The 20,168-nt window shown below is 44.8% G+C and overlaps 1 protein-coding gene across 1 annotated transcript in view; it reads right to left on the bottom strand.

Annotated features, from left to right (window-relative positions):
* Positions 1-1,495: 1,495 nt before the first annotated feature.
* Positions 1,496-20,168, bottom strand: part of OPN4 (opsin 4) — a 64,922-nt gene continuing 46,249 nt past the window's right edge. The window contains exons 6-11 of the mRNA XM_066598742.1: positions 19,445-19,606; positions 17,784-17,891; positions 14,659-14,848; positions 11,775-11,927; positions 3,489-3,557; positions 1,496-1,795 (exon numbers count right to left, since the gene is read on the bottom strand). Coding sequence (XP_066454839.1) covers positions 1,496-1,795; positions 3,489-3,557; positions 11,775-11,927; positions 14,659-14,848; positions 17,784-17,891; positions 19,445-19,606 — 982 coding nt within the window. The remainder of the gene's footprint in view (positions 1,796-3,488; positions 3,558-11,774; positions 11,928-14,658; positions 14,849-17,783; positions 17,892-19,444; positions 19,607-20,168) is intronic.

Here is a 20,168-nt window from a genome sequence, read left to right on the forward strand (position 1 = left end):
GAGGTGAAAGCTCATGACTTATCATATGTTATCATGAGGGTCCTTTTGTATTTTTCTTACCTGATAATTAGGTCTATGCCCATATGTATCAAATTATCCTTACCAAGATTTTATTTATCTTTTTTACTTTTATGTGCCCAGCTTTAATAATTATGGCTATATGATAGTGTTATACACGGTGGGCCACAGAAAAGTAACCCACCTCTGATCCTGGCACAACACTCTTTGGAGGAGGCCGTAGCCTCTTGCGCCCTGTCTGGTGAAGTCATGTCGCCCCATGTGCAATGTTCTTTATTTTACCCTGTTATTTAGTCCTATGTACAGCTTTCATTTACCTCAGCAGTATAAGATCTTACCCCAGCGTTCTAACTGTAATGGTAAATACTTATTGCAGAAGGCTATGTGTGAAATGGACCAATTAAGGAAACACAAGATGCTTTCACCAAGAAGTACCCAAGTACAAAACTACCTGTGGGGAAATGTAAAACAGAAAATGTACACCAATAATCCCCATACCCTGGATGAAATCAAGGAAAACATCAAACACTATCAACAGCAGCACAGTTGAAGAGCTGCAAGCAGTATCAGCCAACATGTAGGAAAATCAATAAAGCTTGGTAAAAACAATCAACTTGCTTATTCTGTCTGTCACAGTATTGTTAAAGGTGGGCTACTTTTTCATCCTGTGTCCCCCATCCTTCTTACTGCAGTGTTACTGCCCTCCCTCCCTTCCCCTGCAGGAAGAAGCATCTGAATGGGGAACTGTTCACGCAAGCACGCTAACACTCTATTCATTTTCACTTGGACTATAGAGATAGCCGAGTGGCAACCATGAATGCTCAGCCAGCACTCTCTTCACAGTGATGTCACTGAGAGTGGAGAAGTTACCCCCGCAGTGACAGAACAACAGGACACAGGAGTTCTGTTCTTGAGATTAGTGGCGGTCCCAGTGGTGAGACCTCCACCTATCTGTAAGTTATCCCCTACCCTGTGGATAGGGATGATTTCAAATTCAGGGACAACCTCTTTAATTATGGCTATGTCCCTTTTATTATTTGAGTACAAAAGTATGGATTATCGACATTAATGAAATGAGGATCTACTAACAGCGAGTAACAACTGGTTATGCTGTATTCCCGGATTTTGGTGGTTCTACGTTTCTATATATTTTATTCCACTGTTTGTTCATCCATATGTCCCTAGCGGGAATCTATTTTAGAAGATGTTCCATGTGTTTTTCATATATGTACATGTAATCTGGTCACTATAAAGGCATTCCGGAATGTATTCTAAAGTAATTTCCATTCTTCCAAACCAACATCTCAGTCTCCCAACCAATCCTTAGTACTTTGATTACGCTGTTGTATAGGCTGATATATTAGCCATATATTATATACAGATATCTTTTGTAATTGTGGTTTGTTTAGAGTAAACAAGAGAAGAAATAACAATGGATCACCCAAAAAAAAGCAAAGTCAATACATATATGGAGGCTTCATGAAGTTTGACTTAGTGAAGACTCATCTGTGTACGTTTCTGCGCTGTTTTCTGGTATAGTCTCAGTGATGATGGTGGCGGTACAAGTTTGCTTCATTTTATCGGTTTGTCTTCTGAGATCTTTCTCCCAATCTTGGTTGTTGGTTTTATGACAAGGCAAGACTGAGTTGTGTTCTCCTACTGCTTGGCCTCCCGGCTGCTCGCTGTAAGTCACGACAATACTGGGTATTCTTGATGCTGCCATACGAGACATAGGATCTCCTTTCCGTTGGCCATAGCCGTTCAAATATTTAATGTTCTGGAGGTTAAAAAGAGCAAATAAAATCTTAAGGTTAGTTAACAACAATTCCAAAATGATAGAAGGATATTAGGTTGTATGTGACAGTTATATTTCTCAGTTTTGGGGGGATTTTTTTTTTTGCAGGACTGTTTGAAAGATTGTGAAATCTGCAGATATGGATTCTTAGTTTCTTGTATGCAGCTGATCTACTGAAATAACTTCCTCATTTCATTCCTTTGTATCTGTGTTAGATTATAGCCCCCACTTGTGGCTGTTTAAAATGTATACCATTCATGCATGAGTTTGCACCTTCATCCACATCTGGTCTTAGATCTTACCTTGGGTCTTATCCGCAATTACTATACCAGAAATATCTATATGCTTCCTAGAAAAGAACAACTTAACAAATTATTATTTAAAGAGGCTTTCCAAGGAAACACTACTGTAATTGCAGGAGCAGTTCTCATTAAAGTTAATGGGAGCTATGCCTGTAGTTACAAGCTCTTGCCACTACAGAGGTCAGAGCATCAGGTTCCACTCTATAGACCACGAGGAAGAAAAAACGACTGTCCGCGCTCCTAGGGATATCAGACTCTGATCCGGGATAATAAATTCCTTTTTTTATTTGGAAAAACATACAGGGATCTGCGAGCAACGCGTTTCAGTAGATATAACTACCTTTCTCAAGCTCTACACACTCTATACCTCTGTGTATAGACTCAGACAGCAGGAACCCAATCAGCTGATCAACTTGGGACCACAGCTGATCAAGTATTGATGAAATATCCTGAGGATAGGTTATCAATAGTATTTCCCTGGAAGACTTCTGTAACACCTTGAAGACCAAAGTGGTTCAGTCCTAAAGAACCAGATGCTTTTAGTGATTTTATGTATGCAGTGGTTTGTGGCCTGTTGTATTGTATTTCTAAGCAGAAAATTTCTTGTATGCCCGCCGGCCTCCCATGGCTACAGCAGACTCAGACTCGATAGTCTTGCTGCCCGTTTTTATTCACATCAGTGTCTTAGAAGTTTCTACCGTACACCAATTCTCGCAATCCAACAACAGGGATGCCCTTTGCCCCTATATATATGCTGCTGAGACCAGGGGATGAAATGAAAGTATTTCTACCTTATTTGTCCCTCATGGTATATAGAGGGAGTGTCCGGACAGGTTCCTATAGTGATTTGGTTCTGTAGAATTGTGAAGGTCCAGGTACTGCAATATTGGCTACTAAAAGGAACTGGTATTATGGCAATCTGACATTGGCCTGAGGGCGACCCACCCACTGGCGTTGCCGATATTCGTGCGTGAAAAACGCAGCGTTTTTGGCACGTTTTCTGCAGCGTTTTTGTGCATTTTTCCGGCTTTTTGGCGCGTTTTCCGTTAATTTCCATTGACATTCATGGGTGCATTAAGAGAAAAATAAGGACACATATGCAACTGACAGTTCCTATGTGAAAAACTGCAACGGACCGAAAAAAAAAACGCAAATGGACAAGAACACATTCTATACTAATTGCTCTTCAGAAAAAACGCAAAACGCAAAGGAAAAAAAATCGCCAGTGGGTAGGCGCCCTTATTTAGAAACTAGGGAGCATGTGACCTAATGCTTGGCAGCACTGATTTTTTTCACGCAAATTTCCATACAGATGGAACCTTTAAATATGTGGTTTAAGATACATGAACTCATGTTTAATATAAATTACTTACAGCAACTGGAGAACTGCGATCTGATGGGCCAATTTCTACTAATGAAATGTCATCAGCGTCCATTGAGTTCTACAAAAAAGAAAATGAAACAAGTTTTGATGATTATTAAATTCTTGTAATTCTCTACTAGTATCAAATGTACAGTATGATATAAAATTCTACTTGCTGACGGCTGACAAATTGCATTTAAATTACAGACTGTATCATGAAACCACATTTGCCTGACAATCATGTCATTGCAAATCACGTCAGTTCTAAAGTTGCTGAGATCTAATTCCATCCATATATTGATATTTAAAATATTTTTTTTTGTGCTGAGGCGTACATTGAAGTGAGAGGCACCTTAGAAAAAGATGCAATAGGGCCCCCTACTGCTGCAGGTTAGCACCACTGCTATCTACTGGGTGCAGGAGGACTAGGTGCTTGTTTGCCCTCTGTGATCTGTCCCTGATCCATGGGTTGAAATCCCATACCTTTGTTTGCTAACTCACATCCCATTAAACTAAGTGATGTGACCAATCGGACCCGGGTACCCTATCTCCCATGGCCCCATAGTAGTCGCATGATTTGCCTCATTAGTACATGCATCCTTTTTGTTGTGAAGATCTTAACACAAACTTAATGCTCCTCATTTAATAAGTAAGAAGAGCTCTAAAATATTTCAGCTCAGTCAAGACCACGTTCGGTAATACCACGTTTCCCTGAAAATAAGACAGTGTCTTATATGAACCTATTTTTGGAGGGGGAAGGGGCCTTATACTCACCTAGTGCCCGGCATCCCGATGCTTCCTGATGGTCTTCGGCGGCGCTGCGGTAAACTGCATTCTCCTTGTCTCACAGCTGAGCTTCTTCCTGGTGATGGGGCTTTGAATACCCAGCCTCCAGCAAAGCGAGTGCTGTGATTGGCTCATCGAGCACCAGCAGCCAATCACAGCCGGCGCTCGATGAGCCAATCACAGCCATTCAGTGATGTCATTCACTGAATGGCTGTGATTTGCTCAGCGAACGCCGGCTGTGATTGGCTGCTGGTGCTCGATTAGCCAATCACAGCGCTCACTTTGCTGGAGGCGGGATATTCAAAGCCCCATCAACAGCAGAAGCTGAGAAAGCAGATGGGGAGAACTGTTCAGTTTGCCACAGCACCGCCAGAGACCATCAGGACGCCACGAAGCGGGTGAATATAGATTTTTTTGGGGGGATAGGGGGAGTTAGCTAGGTCCTATTTTCGGGGGAAGCCTTATATTTCAAGCCTCCCCCGAAAACCCAGTAGGTCTTACTAGTGGGCTAGGACCTATTTTCCGGGAAACACAGTATTATCTGATTGTGAACGAAAGACAAATTGGAATAGACCATCCAGTTTTAAGTACTAGTATAAAATTGTGACAAAATAAAATACAATTTGAAATGGGCTACACAAGAATGATTAGAATGGCCATTTCTAGGAACAAAATATACCTGTCATGGGGCCAAAAGTGCCATGACTTTCTAGTTTCTGGTGCTGATCTGGGGTGGTGTTACTATGTCAGCCCTCGACCAAGTGATGTGTTGGGTGATGCATGCGTAGTGTCATTTATTGCTGGATACTAAGGGATTATTATCTTCCTTCAGGCCCAGTGCTGATAGGCTGGCTGGGTTGTCTTTCAGCTCAGTCAGCCTATCAGTTTCTTTGTGAGTGTATTTAAATAGGCTCTTTTGTGAAATTTTTGTCAATTATACTTCTTGTGTTCTGGACAGTGAGTTCCCTGTTGTAGTTCATTCTCGTCTATTCCGTTTGACCATAAATATGCCGTTATTCTGGCCTCTGGTTTGACCCTGTGCCTAACTCCGGATTTAATTGTCTCCGTTTGTACCAACAAGTCTAACCATATTTGACAGAATCGTTTAGAATTAGAGATGAGCGAACGTACTCGTCCGAGCTTAATACTCGTTCGACAATTAGCGTGTTCGAGATGCTCGTTACTAGAGGCGAGCACCACGCGATGTTCGAGTTACTTTCACTTTCATCTCTGAGACGTTAGCGCGCTTTTCTGGCCAATAGAAAGACAGGGAAGGCATTACAACTTCCCCCTGTGACGTTCAAGCCCTATACCACCCCCCTGCAGTGAGTGGCTGGCGAGATCAGGTGTCACCCGAGTATATAAATCGGCCCCTCCCGCGGCTCGCCACAGATGCATTCTGACATAGCTCAGGGAAAGTGCTGCTGATGGTGGAGCTGCTATAGGGAGAGTGTTAGGAGTGATTTTAGGCTTCAAGAACCCCAACGGTCCTTCTTAGGGCCACATCTGACTGTGTGCAGTACTGTTGAGGCTGCTTTTTGCAGTGTTGCACGTTTTTTTTTGTATATCGGCCGTGCAGAGCATTGCGTCCTCAGTCTGCAGTAATTTTACATAGTCCAGGGCCAGTAGTGGTGAGGCAGGGACAGTGAAAGAGATATACTGTGTATATAGGCAGTGGGCTTTTCCGAAAAAATTGGTGAAAAAACATTCTATTTGGGCTGCCTGTGACCGTCCTGAGTGTACTGCCTCTCTGCTGGGGGTAGTAGTCCTAATTAATATGCAGCCAGCTAAGTGTTAAAGCAGGCTTGCGCAAAATTCTTTCCTGGCTCTGCTGTGCGTTACACATCACCGCTGTCATCCTGTCCAGAGGGAAACAGTCTGCAGTAATTTTACATAGTCCAGGGCCAGTAGTGGTGAGCCAGGGACAGTGAAAGAGATATACTGTGTATATAGGCAGTGGGCTTTTCCAAAAAAAATTGTGAAAAAACATTCTATTTGGGCTGCCTGTGACCGTCCTGAGTGTACTGCGTCTCTGCTGGGGGTAGTAGTTCTAATTAATACGCAGCCAGCTAAGTGTTACAGCAGGCTTGCGCAAAATTCTTTCCTGGCTCTGCTGTGCGTTCCGTAAGCAAAGTCAGCCTCCAACCACAGGCCAATAAGCGGCACATTTAATTACAGCGTTCTGTTTCTGCACTACTGGTAATACACCATGCTGAGGGGTAGGGGTAGGCCTAGAGGACGTGGACGTGGACGCGGGCGAGGACGCGGAGGCCCAAGTCAGGGTGTGGGCACAGGCCGAGCTCCTGATCCAGGTGTATCGCAGCCGACTGCTGCGGGATTAGGAGAGAGGTACGTTTCTGGCGTCCCCACATTCATCTCACAGTTAATGGGTCCACGCGGTAGACCTTTATTAGAAAATGAGCAGTGTGAGCAGGTCCTGTCGTGGATGGCAGAAAGTGCATCCAGCAATCTATCGACCACCCAGAATTCTGCGCCGTCCACTGCTGCAACTCTGAATCCTCCTTCCTCCCAGCCTCCTCACTCCATTACAATGACACATTCTGAGGAGCAGGCAGACTCCCAGGAACTGTTCTCGGGCCCCTGCCCAGAATGGGCAGCAATGGTTCCGAATCCTCTCCCACTGGAGGAGTTTGTCGTGACCGATGCCCAACCTTTGGAAAGTTCCCGAGGTCCAGGGGATGAGGCTGGGGACTTCGAGCAACTGTCTCAAGAGCTTTCAGTGGGTGAGGAGGACGATGACGATGAGACACAGTTGTCTATCACTCAGGTAGTAGTAATTGGAGTAAGTCCGAGGGAGGAGCGCACAGAGGATTCGGAGGAAGAGCAGCAGGACGATGAGGTGACTGACCCCACCTGGTTTGCTACGCCTACTGAGGACAGGTCTTCAGAGGGGGAGGCAAGTGCAGCAGCAGGGCAGGTTGCAAGAGGCAGTGCAGTGTCCAGGGGTAGAGGCAGGGCCAGACCGAATAATCCACCAACTGTTTCCCAAAGCGCCCCCTCGCGCCATGCCACCCTGCAGAGGCCGAGGTGCTCAAAGGTCTGGCAGTTTTTCACTGAGAGCGCAGAAGACCGACGAACAGTGGTGTGAAAACTTTGTCACGCCAAGATCAGCCAGGGAGCCACCACCACCAGCCTCACCACCACCAGCATGCGCAGACATATGATGGCCAAGCACCCCACAAGGTGGGACGAAGGCCGTTCACCGCCTCCGGTTTGCACCGCTGCCTCTCCCCCTGTGCCCCAACCTGCCACTGAGATCCAACCCCCCTCTCAGGACACAGGCACTACCGTCTCCTGGCCTGCACCCACACCCTCACCTCCGCTGTCCTCGGCCCCATCCACCAATGTCTCTTAGCGCACCGTCCAGCCGTCGCTAGCGCAAGTGTTGGAGCGCAAGCGCAAGTACGCCGCCACGCACCCGCACGCTCAAGCGTTAAACGTGCACATAGCCAAATTTATCAGCCTGGAGATGCTGCCGTATAGGGTTGTGGAAACGGAGGCTTTCAAAGGTATGATGGCGGCGGCGGCCCCGCGCTACTCAGTTCCCAGTCGCCACTACTTAGCCCTGCACGACCACGTCTCCCGCAACATTGTACGCGCCCTCACCAACGCGGTTACTGCCAAGGTCCACTTAACAACGGACACGTGGACAAGCACAGGCGGGCAGGGCCACTATATTTCCCTGACGGCACATTGAGTGAATTTAGTGGAGGCTGGGACAGAGTCAGAGCCTGGGACCGCTCACGTCCTACCCACCCCCAGAATTGCGGGCTCCAGCTCGGTGGTGGTATCTGCGGCGGTGTATGCTTCCTCCACTAAACCACCCTCCTCCTCCTATGCAACCTCTGTCTCGCAATCAAGATGTGTCAGCAGCAGCACGTCGCCAGCAGTCGGTGTCGCACGGCGTGGCAGCACAGCGGTGGGCAAGCATCAGCAGGCCGTGCTGAAACTACTCAGCTTAGGAGAGAAGAGGCACATGGCCCACGAACTGCTGCAGGGTCTGACAGAGCAGACCGACCGCTGGCTTGCGCCGCTGAGCCTCCAACCGGGCATGGTCGTGTGTGACAACGGCCGTAACCTGGTGGCGGCTCTGCAGCTCGGCAGCCTCACGCACATGCCATGCCTGGCCCACGTCTTTAATTTGGTGGTTCAGCGCTTTCTGAAAAGCTACCCACGCTTGTCAGACCTGCTCGGAAAGGTGCGCCGACTCTGCGCACATTTCCGCAAGTCCCACACAGATGCTGCCACCCTGCGCACCCTGCAACATCGGTTTAATCTGCCAGTGCACCGACTGCTGTGCGACGTGCCCACACGGTGGAACTCTACGCTCCACATGTTGGCCAGGCTCTATGAGCAGCGTAGAGCTATAGTGGAATACCAACTCCAACATGGACGGCGCAGTGGGAGTCAGCCTCCTCAATTCTTTACAGAAGAGTGGGCCTGGTTGGCAGACATCTGCCAGGTCCTTGGAAACTTTGAGGAGTCTACCCAGATGGTGAGCGGGGATGCTGCAATCATTAGCTTCACCATTCCTCTGCTATGCCTCTTGAGAAGTTCCCTGCAAAGCATAAAGGCGGACGCTTTGCGCTCGGAAACGGAGGCGGGGGAAGACAGTATGTCGCTGGATAGTCAGAGCACCCTCCTGTCTATATCTCAGCGCATTGAGGAGGAGGAGGAGGAGGTGGAGGAGCATGAGGAGGAGGGGGAAGAGACAGCTTGGCCCACTGCTGACGGTACCCATGCTGCTTGCCTGTCATCCTTTCAGAGTGTATGGCCTGAGGAGGAGGAGGAGGAGGAGGATCCTGAAAGTGATCTTCCTAGTGAGGACAGCCATGTGTTGCATACAGGTACCCTGGCACACATGGCTGACTTCATGTTAGGATGCCTTTCTCGTGACCCTCGCGTTACATGCATTCTGGCCACTACGGATTACTGGGTGTACACACTGCTCGACCCACGGTATAAGGAGAACCTTTGCACTCTCATACCCGAAGAGGAAAGGGGTTCGAGAGTGATGCTATACCACAGGACCCTGGCGGACAAGCTGATGGTAAAATTCCCATCCGACAGTGCTAGTGGCAGAAGGCGCAGTTCCGAGGGCCAGGTAGCAGGGGAGGCGCGGAGATCAGGCAGCATGTACAGCACAGGCAGGGGAACACTCTCTAAGGCCTTTGACAGTTTTCTGGCTCCCCAGCAAGACTGTGTCACCGCTTCCCAGTCAAGGCTGAGTCGGCGGGAGCACTGTAAAAGGATGGTGAGGGAGTACGTAGCCAATCGCACGACCGTCCTCCGTGACGCCTCTGCCCCTAAAACTACTGGGTGTCGAAGCTGGACACGTGGCCTGAACTCGCACTGTATGCCCTGGAGGTGCTTGCTTGTCCTGCGGCTAGCGTCTTGTCAGAGAGGGTGTTTAGTGCGGCTGAGGGAATCATCACGGATAAGCGTACCCACCTGTCAACCAACAGTGCCGACAGGCTTACACTCATCAAGATGAACAAAGCCTGGATTTCCCCAGACTTCTCTTCTGCACCAGCGGACAGCAGCGATACCTAAGCAATACGTAAGCTGCACTCGCGGATGGAAGCATCGTTCTCTATCACCATCAAAAACGGGGACCTTTTAGCTTCATCAATCTGTGTATTCTATTCCTCCTCCTCCTCCTGCTCCTCCTCCTGAAACCTGACGTAATCACGCCGAACGGGCAATTTTTCTTAGGCCCACAAGGCTCAGTTATATAATTTTTCTAAACAATTTTTATACGTTTCAATGCTCATTAAAGCGTTGAAACTTGCACCTGAACCAATTTTTATTTTAACTGGGCTGCCTCCAGGCCTAGTTCCAAATTAAGCCACATTAACCAAAGCGATTAATGGGTTTCACCTGCCCTCTTGGTTGGGCATGGGCAATTTTTCTGAGGTACATTAGTACTGTTGGTACACCAATTTTTTTGGGCCCTCGCCTACAGTGTAATCCAGTTAATTTTTTGCCCACCTGCATTAAAGCTGACGTTACATGAGCTGTGATGGGCAATGCAATGGGATATATTTATGTACCGCCGGTGGCTTCCTGGGACCCACCCATGCTGTCGGTCCACACGGAGTTGTAACTGCATGTGTCCACTTCTAAAGAACCCCAGTCTGACTGGGGCATGCAGTGTGGGCCGAAGACCACCTGCATTAAACATGACATTACCTCAGCTGTGCTGGGCACTGCAATGAGATATATTTATGTACCGCCGGTAGCTTCCTGGCACCCACCCATGCTGTCGGTCCACACGGAGTTGTAACTGCATGTGTCAACTTCTAAAGAACCCCAGTCTGACTGGGGCATGCAGTGTGGGCCCAAGCCCACCTGCATTAAACATGACATTACCTCAGCTGTGATGGGCAATGCAATGGGATATATTTATGTACCGCCGGTGGCTTCCTGGGACCCACCCATGCTGTTCGTCCACACGGACTTCACAATAGGGAGTTGTACCTGCCTGTGTCTACTTATAAAAAAACCCAGTCTGACTGGGGCATGCAGTGTGGGCCGAAGCCCACCTGCATTTAATCTGACGTTAGCTCTGCTGTCCAGGGCACTGCAATGGGATACATTTATGTACAGCCGGTGGGTTCCAGGGAGCCACCCATGCTGTGGGTGCACACGGAATTCCCATTGCGGAGTTGTACCTGCCTGTGGCTATTTATAAAAAACCCCGGTCTGACTGGGGCATGCAGACACCTTGACAGAATGAATAGTGTGTGGCACATAGGTTCCCCATTGCTATGCCCACGTGTGCAGCTCCTGATGGCGGTGGCACAAGATTATATTTCTCATTGCTTCTGTACAGCATTGTGGGCTATTGTCCTGCCCCTTTTAAAGAGGGTCGCTGCCTAGCCGTGCCAACCCTCTGCAGTTTGTGCCTGCGGTTCCTCCTCATGGCGGACGCACTTATAAATAGACATGAGGGTGGCGTGGCATGAGGGCAGCTGAAGGCTGCGCAGGGACACTTTGGTGTGTGCTGTGGACACTGGGTCGTGCGGGGGGGGGGGTTTAGGCAGCATGTAACCCAGGAGAAGTGGCAGCGGAGTGCCATGCAGGCAGTGATTGTGCTTTGTTGGAGGTTGTGTGGTGCTTAGCTAAGTTATGCGTTGCTAATGAGGGCTTTTCAGAAGTAAAAATTGTTGGGAGGGGGGGGGGCCCACTCTTGCCGCTATTGTGGCTTAATAGTGGGACCTGGGAACTTGAGATGCAGCCCAACATGTAGCCCCTCGCCTGCCCTATCCGTTGCTGTGTCGTTCCCATCACTTTCTTGAATTGCCCAGATTTTCACAAATGGAAACCTTAGCGAGCATCGGCGATATACAAAAATGCTCGGGTCGCCCATTGACTTCACTGGGGTTCGTTATTCGAAACGAACCCTCGAGCATCGCAAAATTTTCGTCCCGAGTAACGAGCACCCGAGCATTTTGGTGCTCGCTCATCTCTATTTAGAATGTCTTACCTTTTCAAAAATTCCAGAATCATGGCTTTTCAGCTTAGTTTTAGATTGTATGTCATTGTTCTCTGTGGTGTCTTCGCTCACATCATAGGAAATCTGCCTACTTGCAGCTCGGGAGTTCGCACTTTTAATATCAGCTTCAGCGTCAGTCCAACCCTGTAATTAATACATCATAAACTTTAAGTCATGCTGATATTTGATTTAATATTGCATAATGGTAATTGAGAAAGAACTTCTACTCATCATTAGTGGACTAAGGTTGCATGCAATCTTCAAGGATATATGAGCTCACATATTCAACAACCTTTTTAGGGTTGATCATTGTCTTCATCGAGTCAATTGTTGATTAAAATACTTTGCTTCTATTTACTTTTTCAACAAACATGATATAAAGCAAGCAAATTTTCCCAATTGGAAATTTGTCAAAAATGTGACACACTAATGTTAATTTTTTTAAATTAAATGCCACTGTAAATAAGTTTTTCACATTCAATCAGTCATTATGTACCACAATATTCCATAAATGTGAAGAATATTATCGTCAGGACTAAGAGGAGACTCTTAAAAACAAGACATGGTTTGGTCCTGTTAATGTTACCTCAATTATGAGCTACTATACGTCAATTGTAAACTAAAAGAGTTTTCTTGGCATAAGTTTGTTCTATTGTAATATGTATACTTTTAAAGAGGTTTTTATGGATTTTATAAACCACAGTAACATAGCAATTCTGATTCTAAATAGTATGCCATAGTCTTCATTAGGTATGGTGGGTCCGTGGGCACCCCTGTTTCAAGGGTACCAGCACAGGTGGTCTGTGAATGCACTTGTCAGGAAAGGGAGAGGCTCTATGGTGACTGCTGGGGAAGGTTTTATTTTAATTACTAGAAATGTTGGAGAGACCCCTGATATGACTAGTAATTGAAGAGGGAACTTACAGTAGGGCTATGAGGGACAATGTAGTAATTACTGTTATGAGGAACTACACTAACTGCTCTTTTCATAACTCCTGTGACTGCTGGAAGTAAGAGGAAGCACGCTACTGTGACTGGTGGATTAGTGCTGTGATTGCTGTTTGGGGGGAAAGCTGAAGTAATTGTTAAGTCTACAGGTGTATAACTCTATCTCTAAACTGAATGCTTTATCTTTAAAGTGTACCTGAGTATTCAACAAGTTTACTACAATATAAAAATTTCTCCTTATCCTCATTTGCTGCTGTTTGCACCGCTTCATGTCTGTAAGTTCTGATTTTCAGGTGATCTTCATTTTTCTCTTTCTTTGCTGTTTACAATCCACTTTCAGGCAGGGAGCATGTAGAAAGTCTAGTATTTTGCCAGTAGTTCACTGTCCTTCACTTCCTTGCACTGACTTCAGCAAGGGGGCAGCATCTGAATGCCTGCCTCTCTGCTCTCCCAGGACAATTTAATATGCATACACACATCCAGGAGAGGCAGAGATTGTGGAGATTGTTATCATAGTGCCTGCAGTTCCGTCAGCCTGCAGCCTCTGAGTGCACCGGAGCACGCCTGTAAAAATATCCCCATCCCATTGCTAAGGAAATATCCTAGTTACTATGGAAGGTATATACCTAATGATAGACAGTGAATTGCAGAGAAGCTGGAAAAGAGACTCCTTGTGGCAGCCACTTCAAATGTGATATACAATAGTAAAGTAACATTTTTGATGCAAATATATTACAGAAATGATTGAGTATGACACAAGCTAGAAGATGAGCAGAAGTCGCCTGAAAAGTTAGTGCCCTTTTAAAAAAATGAGAGGCATTACCTAAGGTGACAAGCATTCTATACCCATAGCAGTGTTGGCCGACTCAGTCCTCATTACCTACCAACAGTGCAGGTTTTTCAGTTCTCTTCATAGATTTACAGCTGAGATCAGGGACATACTTAGAACTCATGGGGCCCCTTAGCAAAACTTAGAATTGCCCTCCTCCCACCCCATTGAAAAAGAAATTAAAGGCAGCATATCTATTACTTGGTGCATTTAGATACAGTGGTTCAGCTCAAGGGTACCCCTAAATAATACAGTCACTATACAACCATCAGATTCCAGTTCTACACAGTGATAGTGATTACAGTGCATTTGCCTCCAGAAATGCCAGGTGGCATCTTCTCTCATTGGTGAAGTCCATTTTTGTTCCTTTTCTGAGCCTAGATGACTATGAAGGTTTCCTCCAGCAATGAGTTCTCTCTGTGCACTCTTGCAATTCTGACACTGTGCCTAATCAATCTCTCAGTACCCCCATAGTAGTAGTAGTGTCCCCTATGTAGCCATAGATAGCACTGGTGCACCCCCTTCCCCCATGGCCCTTCCTAGCACTAGTGTTCCCCCTGGTGCACAAAGCACTGATGTAACCCCTGTGGCTCTGCAAAGCACTGGTGTCCCCCTGTGTCACTTTAAAGCACTGAAGTTCTCCCTATGGCCCTCCAAATTACTGGTTTACCCCCTGTGCCTCCTCCCTCCTCTCAGTAGCACTAAGCTGACATCAGGAAGGAGGGGAAGGAACAGCTTGCATGGACTGAGATAGCAGTGAATATAAGTGAAGCTTATGCTGCTGGATGTTCAGAGGAAGGGGGAGGTAAGTCAGTGGTGGGATAGGGGATGGGGCAACTCAGCCCTGTGCCCCTCTGTCCCACTGTCCCTATAGGAGTCATGTGGCCTGCCTAAATTGGTGGCAAACCACTGCCTGAGATAATTTGTGCCATTCATTTGTACAGGTTACTAATACTAATCTGAAGGTGTAGAAAACATCTACTAATGTGTGATCTTGAGCATCAAGTTTGGCTTTGTAAATGTAAGTCCTGACTATAGTATGCAAACAGATGACTGCTCATTGTATACTACAGAAATAGTATATTTAAATTTTCTTACTGATTCACTGTCAGAGACAGAGGGTAGGCGGCTCTTCAGTTTTTGATGCCCACCAAAATCAGAAGACTGACTGCAATGGCTGGTAACAGTGGAACGTCTAGATGATGGATAGCTGCTGTAGGACTTAGAGTCTTTGCGGGTTACTCTAAGTATTGAGCGTAGACAAGGAATGTACTTTGCAATTGCCATTCTAGGACACAAGATTGTTCATTATCAGTGAAAGAAAGCAATAGTGTTTTATGAACTTACATACTTTTACAAAGTGGTTGGGTAGAAAAATAGTCACATACATATCAGAGTCAATTTTTCATGCGTGCTAACTCCAAGTGATCCAGAGGAAGGCTAAAACCAGTATTAGTTTGGAATAGACCAGAGTGAAAAGAATTCTGACCCTCCACTGGTAATTGGATGGCTACTTATTAATATGTTACATTGTTAAAATACCAATAACTTTGTGTATCATGTCGTTCAAATAAAATCTTTCTTAAATTTATCAGCCCAAAGAGTCTGTTTGTCAAATCGAGAATAAGGAGCCAAATGCATATCACCAAAAATGAACATACCTCGAAAAATTACTGGTAATACTGTACTTAAAGTAAGGGATTTAACAAAGACCTAACTTCACTTCTCCACCATGCATATATGACTGAAGAAGGCTACCTAGACTTCCTTGAAAAAGTTAAACTATATTTTAGCTGTCCATAGTCTCAAAAATTCTAGTTCTGTGAAGAGTATGGAGTTGACATTACTGCATTCATCTGATTGCCCTTGACTTTTCAATTCTTAAAGGAATTCAAAATCCCAAAAGACATGATATGGTCTGTCCTGGAGCCTCAAGACAAATGCTATATGCAAAGATTATCTAAATGTATACTGCTCATTTCATCTTCTGCAGGCAGGTCTGTACAGTACTATTTTCTATTTATTCTCATGCTTAAGCAAAAGCCAGACAACTCTTTTCAGGGTACTGCAGATCTTGCCTCAATAACTTTAATTTAGCGTACAACTTGTGTTTATTTCCCATATTAAGATTCATATTTTTAGATCATAAGATACAATATTTTATCCTAAAAAGGTAACAAATGGAACCAAATTATAAGAGCATGAGCTTTGGTGTTTCATCTTTTATTCCATGAGCAGTGGCCTTTGTTCTGGGTGCAATGCCAAGAGAGATTTTCAGTAGACCGGGCAGACAATAAGGTGAATACCTGCTGTGTGAGTTAGTGTTAGAAACAAAGTATATTCTCCAAAATTGGAGAAGGAAGGACTCTCAGCTTGATATGTTATAAGCATGGAGTCTATACTATTGTATGGTCAATCAATGCAATATGTTACCGATATTTCATTGCCTTTGGTGGCATAAATGGATTCTTCTACAAACATTACTAATACATCTTTACAAGTGAACTCTTCAGTGTCCACCATGTTGTAACTGCACATATACTGTATATGCCCTAAAGCAAGTGGGCAGCACTTTTTATTTGGTTTCACAATTTTCAGACCCACTCATTGCTAACAGGAGCCTAAAATCAAGAATAAATGAATGTTAAATGAATGCTACTAAATAAAATGTTCCTAAAATTTGCAATGTGTTTCTGCTTTGGATTCTGTGTCTATAAACCATCAGCTTCTCCTGGCCCTTTAGAGGTGTTTATTGCCAGGTTGCCCCTGGATACATCCTGTAGGCATTGCAGTACTACAGGTCGGGCTTGGTCAGTAGGAATGACCAGAGATGACTTTTTTCTATTCAGCTCTCAGGACTGGATTGCTGACTAGTAGTAGGGCGTATTTTAGTGGGGCCAGACACAGGAAGGAAGTACAGAGCAGGGAATTATGGTAAATGTAGTTTTATGCTGCATGTCAACAGGGATGCGGTGGCCATCTTGGAAAATGGGGGGCGGGATAAGTAGGTAATGGATGCACGATTTATACCCATAATCAGCTGTTCATAAATATGGTGCACACATCCTTCATATCTGAAATTCGCTTTACAACCCTTTAAGCCAGCTAGTCTTCGATTCCATACTCATCTCAGCTAGTGTGTACACATTTTACAATGGAGAAAGTGGAATAAGCCACTTCCAAATGACTAGTTATTGCAATATATAAATGTATAGGAGAAACAACAGCTTAGCCATGGAGTAAGCCGCCATTCATACTCACAGTAGATGTAACAACCTGTGAAATCTGTCCATCCACAAGAAGCTTTCACAATGTACAGAGCTAACTGATTGGGCTTCCATACCAAAATAGCACAAGCATAAGATTGTCATATGACAATGGGTTTGGCCGATGTCAGACAAATACTTCCTCGTTAATTGCATTGTTATTTGAGATGAGCGAGCATACTCATTAAGGCGATTTACTCGAGAGAGCATCGCCTTTTTTGAGTATCTGCTGGCTCGTCCCTGAAGATTCGGGGGGGCTGTGGCGCGGGGCGGTGGAGGGGAGCGGGGTGGAGAGTGAGAGAGATCTCGCTCCCTCCCGATCCCCTCCGCAACCCCCCGCTCCCCTCTGCGCCCCCCCTCGAATCTTCAGGGACGAACCAGCAGGTACTCGAAAAAGGCGATGCTCTCTCGAGTAAATCACCTTAACGAGCATGCTCGCTCATCTCTAATTGTTATCATTCCGGAACTAACAATGTTCTGATATAGATAATTTCCTGTCTGGGTGAAGACATATTCACTGAAACGTAAGGCGGGGATGTCGCATGGTGTGAGGCTTCCCAGGCCACTGAATTCAGTATTTCTCCTTTATTATATTTTTTCACACGCTTTTATACTTTTTTCCATATGCTGCTTTATTAGTTTGAACTTTGATTGATGTTCTATGTCTGACCTCCTGTCGGTGTTATACTTTGTCTGGGATTCATTATCCGTGACTCAGTGGTTTTTCTATGCTGACTCATCTTTTTAGATATTATTTTTCAATATGTTTTCAAAAAATTATTGTTTTAATATTTGATTTTTGTGCACTTTCTTGTTGTTGGTTTATGATATTTGTGCGGCCATTGGTTTGATACTTTACCTTATTATTACCCTATTCTTGATGTGGTGGTTTTGTGTCCAGCTAGATTTTCTATAGGCATTATTTGTTATACCAGATGGTTTATGAATGAGACATACCTATATTTGGGATGAGTGATGGCATAGATGATAGGATTGTGAATGGCAGATGCCTTTGCGATCACAGCAGGTATTGAGTTCATGTACGGGGTTAACATATTTGAATATCTGTGGTAAAATATACAGAAAGATTATTAATAAATTATCACAAGTTTGCAAAGACATATAATAGTTGTAGAAGTACAGTACAAGCTGTCGGTTGTTAGTCACAGCTGAGAACCCGGAGGAGAAGGGAGAAACGTTTTTTAACCACTTCTGCCTTCTCCTTTCCTGGGTACATAGGACTCAACAGGGAGTGGGGAGAGGGGACTATTTCTTTATGGTTGCACCTTTTGCCATCATGGGAATCTGCTCCTTGTACCATCTTGTTTCAATTGTGAGCTTAAATCTAAAAGTTATGGTAAGCTGAGAATTGCTGTAGGGTTTATCCAGATGTAAAGCTGCCAAATGCATGTGAAAAGTTGAAAATACTCCAGATCCCTTCATTCTGGTTTCAGCAATATACTGCCAACTGTATTGGAAAATGTGTTGTAATTTGAACCTGAGCTCAATAATAAAACAAAGACCCTTGACAAGGGCTTATGAGCTTGTGTATTTTGGCCAAACTATTAACCAATACCTCGTATTTATCAGTATTTGTGCAGTAAACAGTATGGCTTTAAATGCTAGGGGAGACCAGGGTGTCAGTGCCAAAGTGGTTCGCCTCTGGGGTGCAGGGCAACCCGCCAGGCTGCAATTTGGCATCAGTAATAAGTTATAAGCCTGCATGGTACACTACACGCATCAATTCGCCTGACACCTTTTGTGTGCTTTATCTCCATGTAAGTACAATACTAAGCAGCCATCCCCCTCAGTTTAAGGAAGGTGTGTGAGTGTTGTTCATCAGTAACTTCACCTGTACAATTCTCCTTCATATAGTAGTATGGATGTTTGCATGCAGAGCGATGTGGTGCTTCTACCAGCCCTTCTATTTTGTATTAGTATATTGGTAAGTATATGGCCACTCTGTGATTTTTTTAGCTCAATATTCCACTATCCTTACCCCAAAACACTCTCACAGACATCTTTAAAGTATAAATATTGGGAGCAGAGATATTGTAAGCCCACATTACATTGAATTACTACGATCTAATCAGCAAGTAGGATGTAGCAAATGCATATTGCAATAAGGTCAAAAAAGTAGTGGTACAAGCTAGAATATAAAATCAGTGGTCAGGTAGGCAACATGTTCTACTCTAGCTCCTTAATGAAGCCCATTGACATTGCATTATGGTAAAAAGTTTGGTACCGAGCAGAGATAATATGCAGGCCTGCTGAACCCCTAACACCAATTTAGAGACCATAAAACTTTCATATCCCTTATCAGTGGACTAATTATTTACTTCTCTACTCATCCTGTTCTGGTATTGTTTTAAGTGCAAATTAATCACACCATGTCTGTGCCTTTTTATATGTATGTGTATATAAATATATACTTCTTCAGATCTATTCCATTTAAGCCCTGAGTAGATTAGAAAACTTGCTGTAACATCATCGTGTATTTTTGTTAGCCATTTAAAGGTATCATGTCTACAAGATTACTTGGTTTATCTTACTGAGAACAATCACATTATAGTAAAAACATGTTAAAAGTTTTAGAGTCTTAAGAAACACTGTTTTACCCAGCAAAGGCCACCAATGCCACAGTCGAATAAGGAGACCAGGAAATCACATACAGAAGGATGACAATGAGAGCAATCTTTGCCATCTTCCACTCATTTTTCATTTTTTGATACTGTTTATGAGATTCCTTGTTATCATCTGAACCGATTTTCTGAACAGCCCTATAAAAGACATGGTGACATGAAAAAAACAGATAAACATACATGAAGGAGAGTAACAATCACAAGCAAATAGTTTTATTTTTAGTTGTATCATTCCTTTCGCTATATCATTCATGATTTAGCTATGGCAGCATGGTTTTGCATTGGTGTTTTCACTCACTGAAATATATTTTCGTCTTCACAAAAAAAATAAAGTTAGCTCATAAAACAATTGTAGACTTAATTTACTTGACTTACAATAGAAAACATTGTTATGATATATTTTTCGATGAATGAAGTTGGCAATAATCATTGTGTTCTAATTAGAGATGAGCGAGCATGCTCGGATACAGTAGTTACTCGAGTGAGCATTGCTCTTCTCGAGTAACTGCTTACTGGTTCGAGTGTGCTCAGGGGGGGGGGGGGGCACCGCGGGGTAGCAGGGGGAAAGAGTGAGAGAGATCTCTCTCCCCCCCGCTCATCCCCTCTCTCTTTCACTCTCTCCCTCCCGCCGCCCGCTGCTCACCCCCCCCTGTCTCTCTCTCTCCCCCCCGCTACCCCCGCCATCCACCGCTCACCCTCT

The sequence above is a fragment of the Eleutherodactylus coqui genome, chromosome 4 (genome assembly GCF_035609145.1).
Source record: "Eleutherodactylus coqui strain aEleCoq1 chromosome 4, aEleCoq1.hap1, whole genome shotgun sequence".
Classification (NCBI taxonomy): domain Eukaryota; kingdom Metazoa; phylum Chordata; class Amphibia; order Anura; family Eleutherodactylidae; genus Eleutherodactylus; species Eleutherodactylus coqui.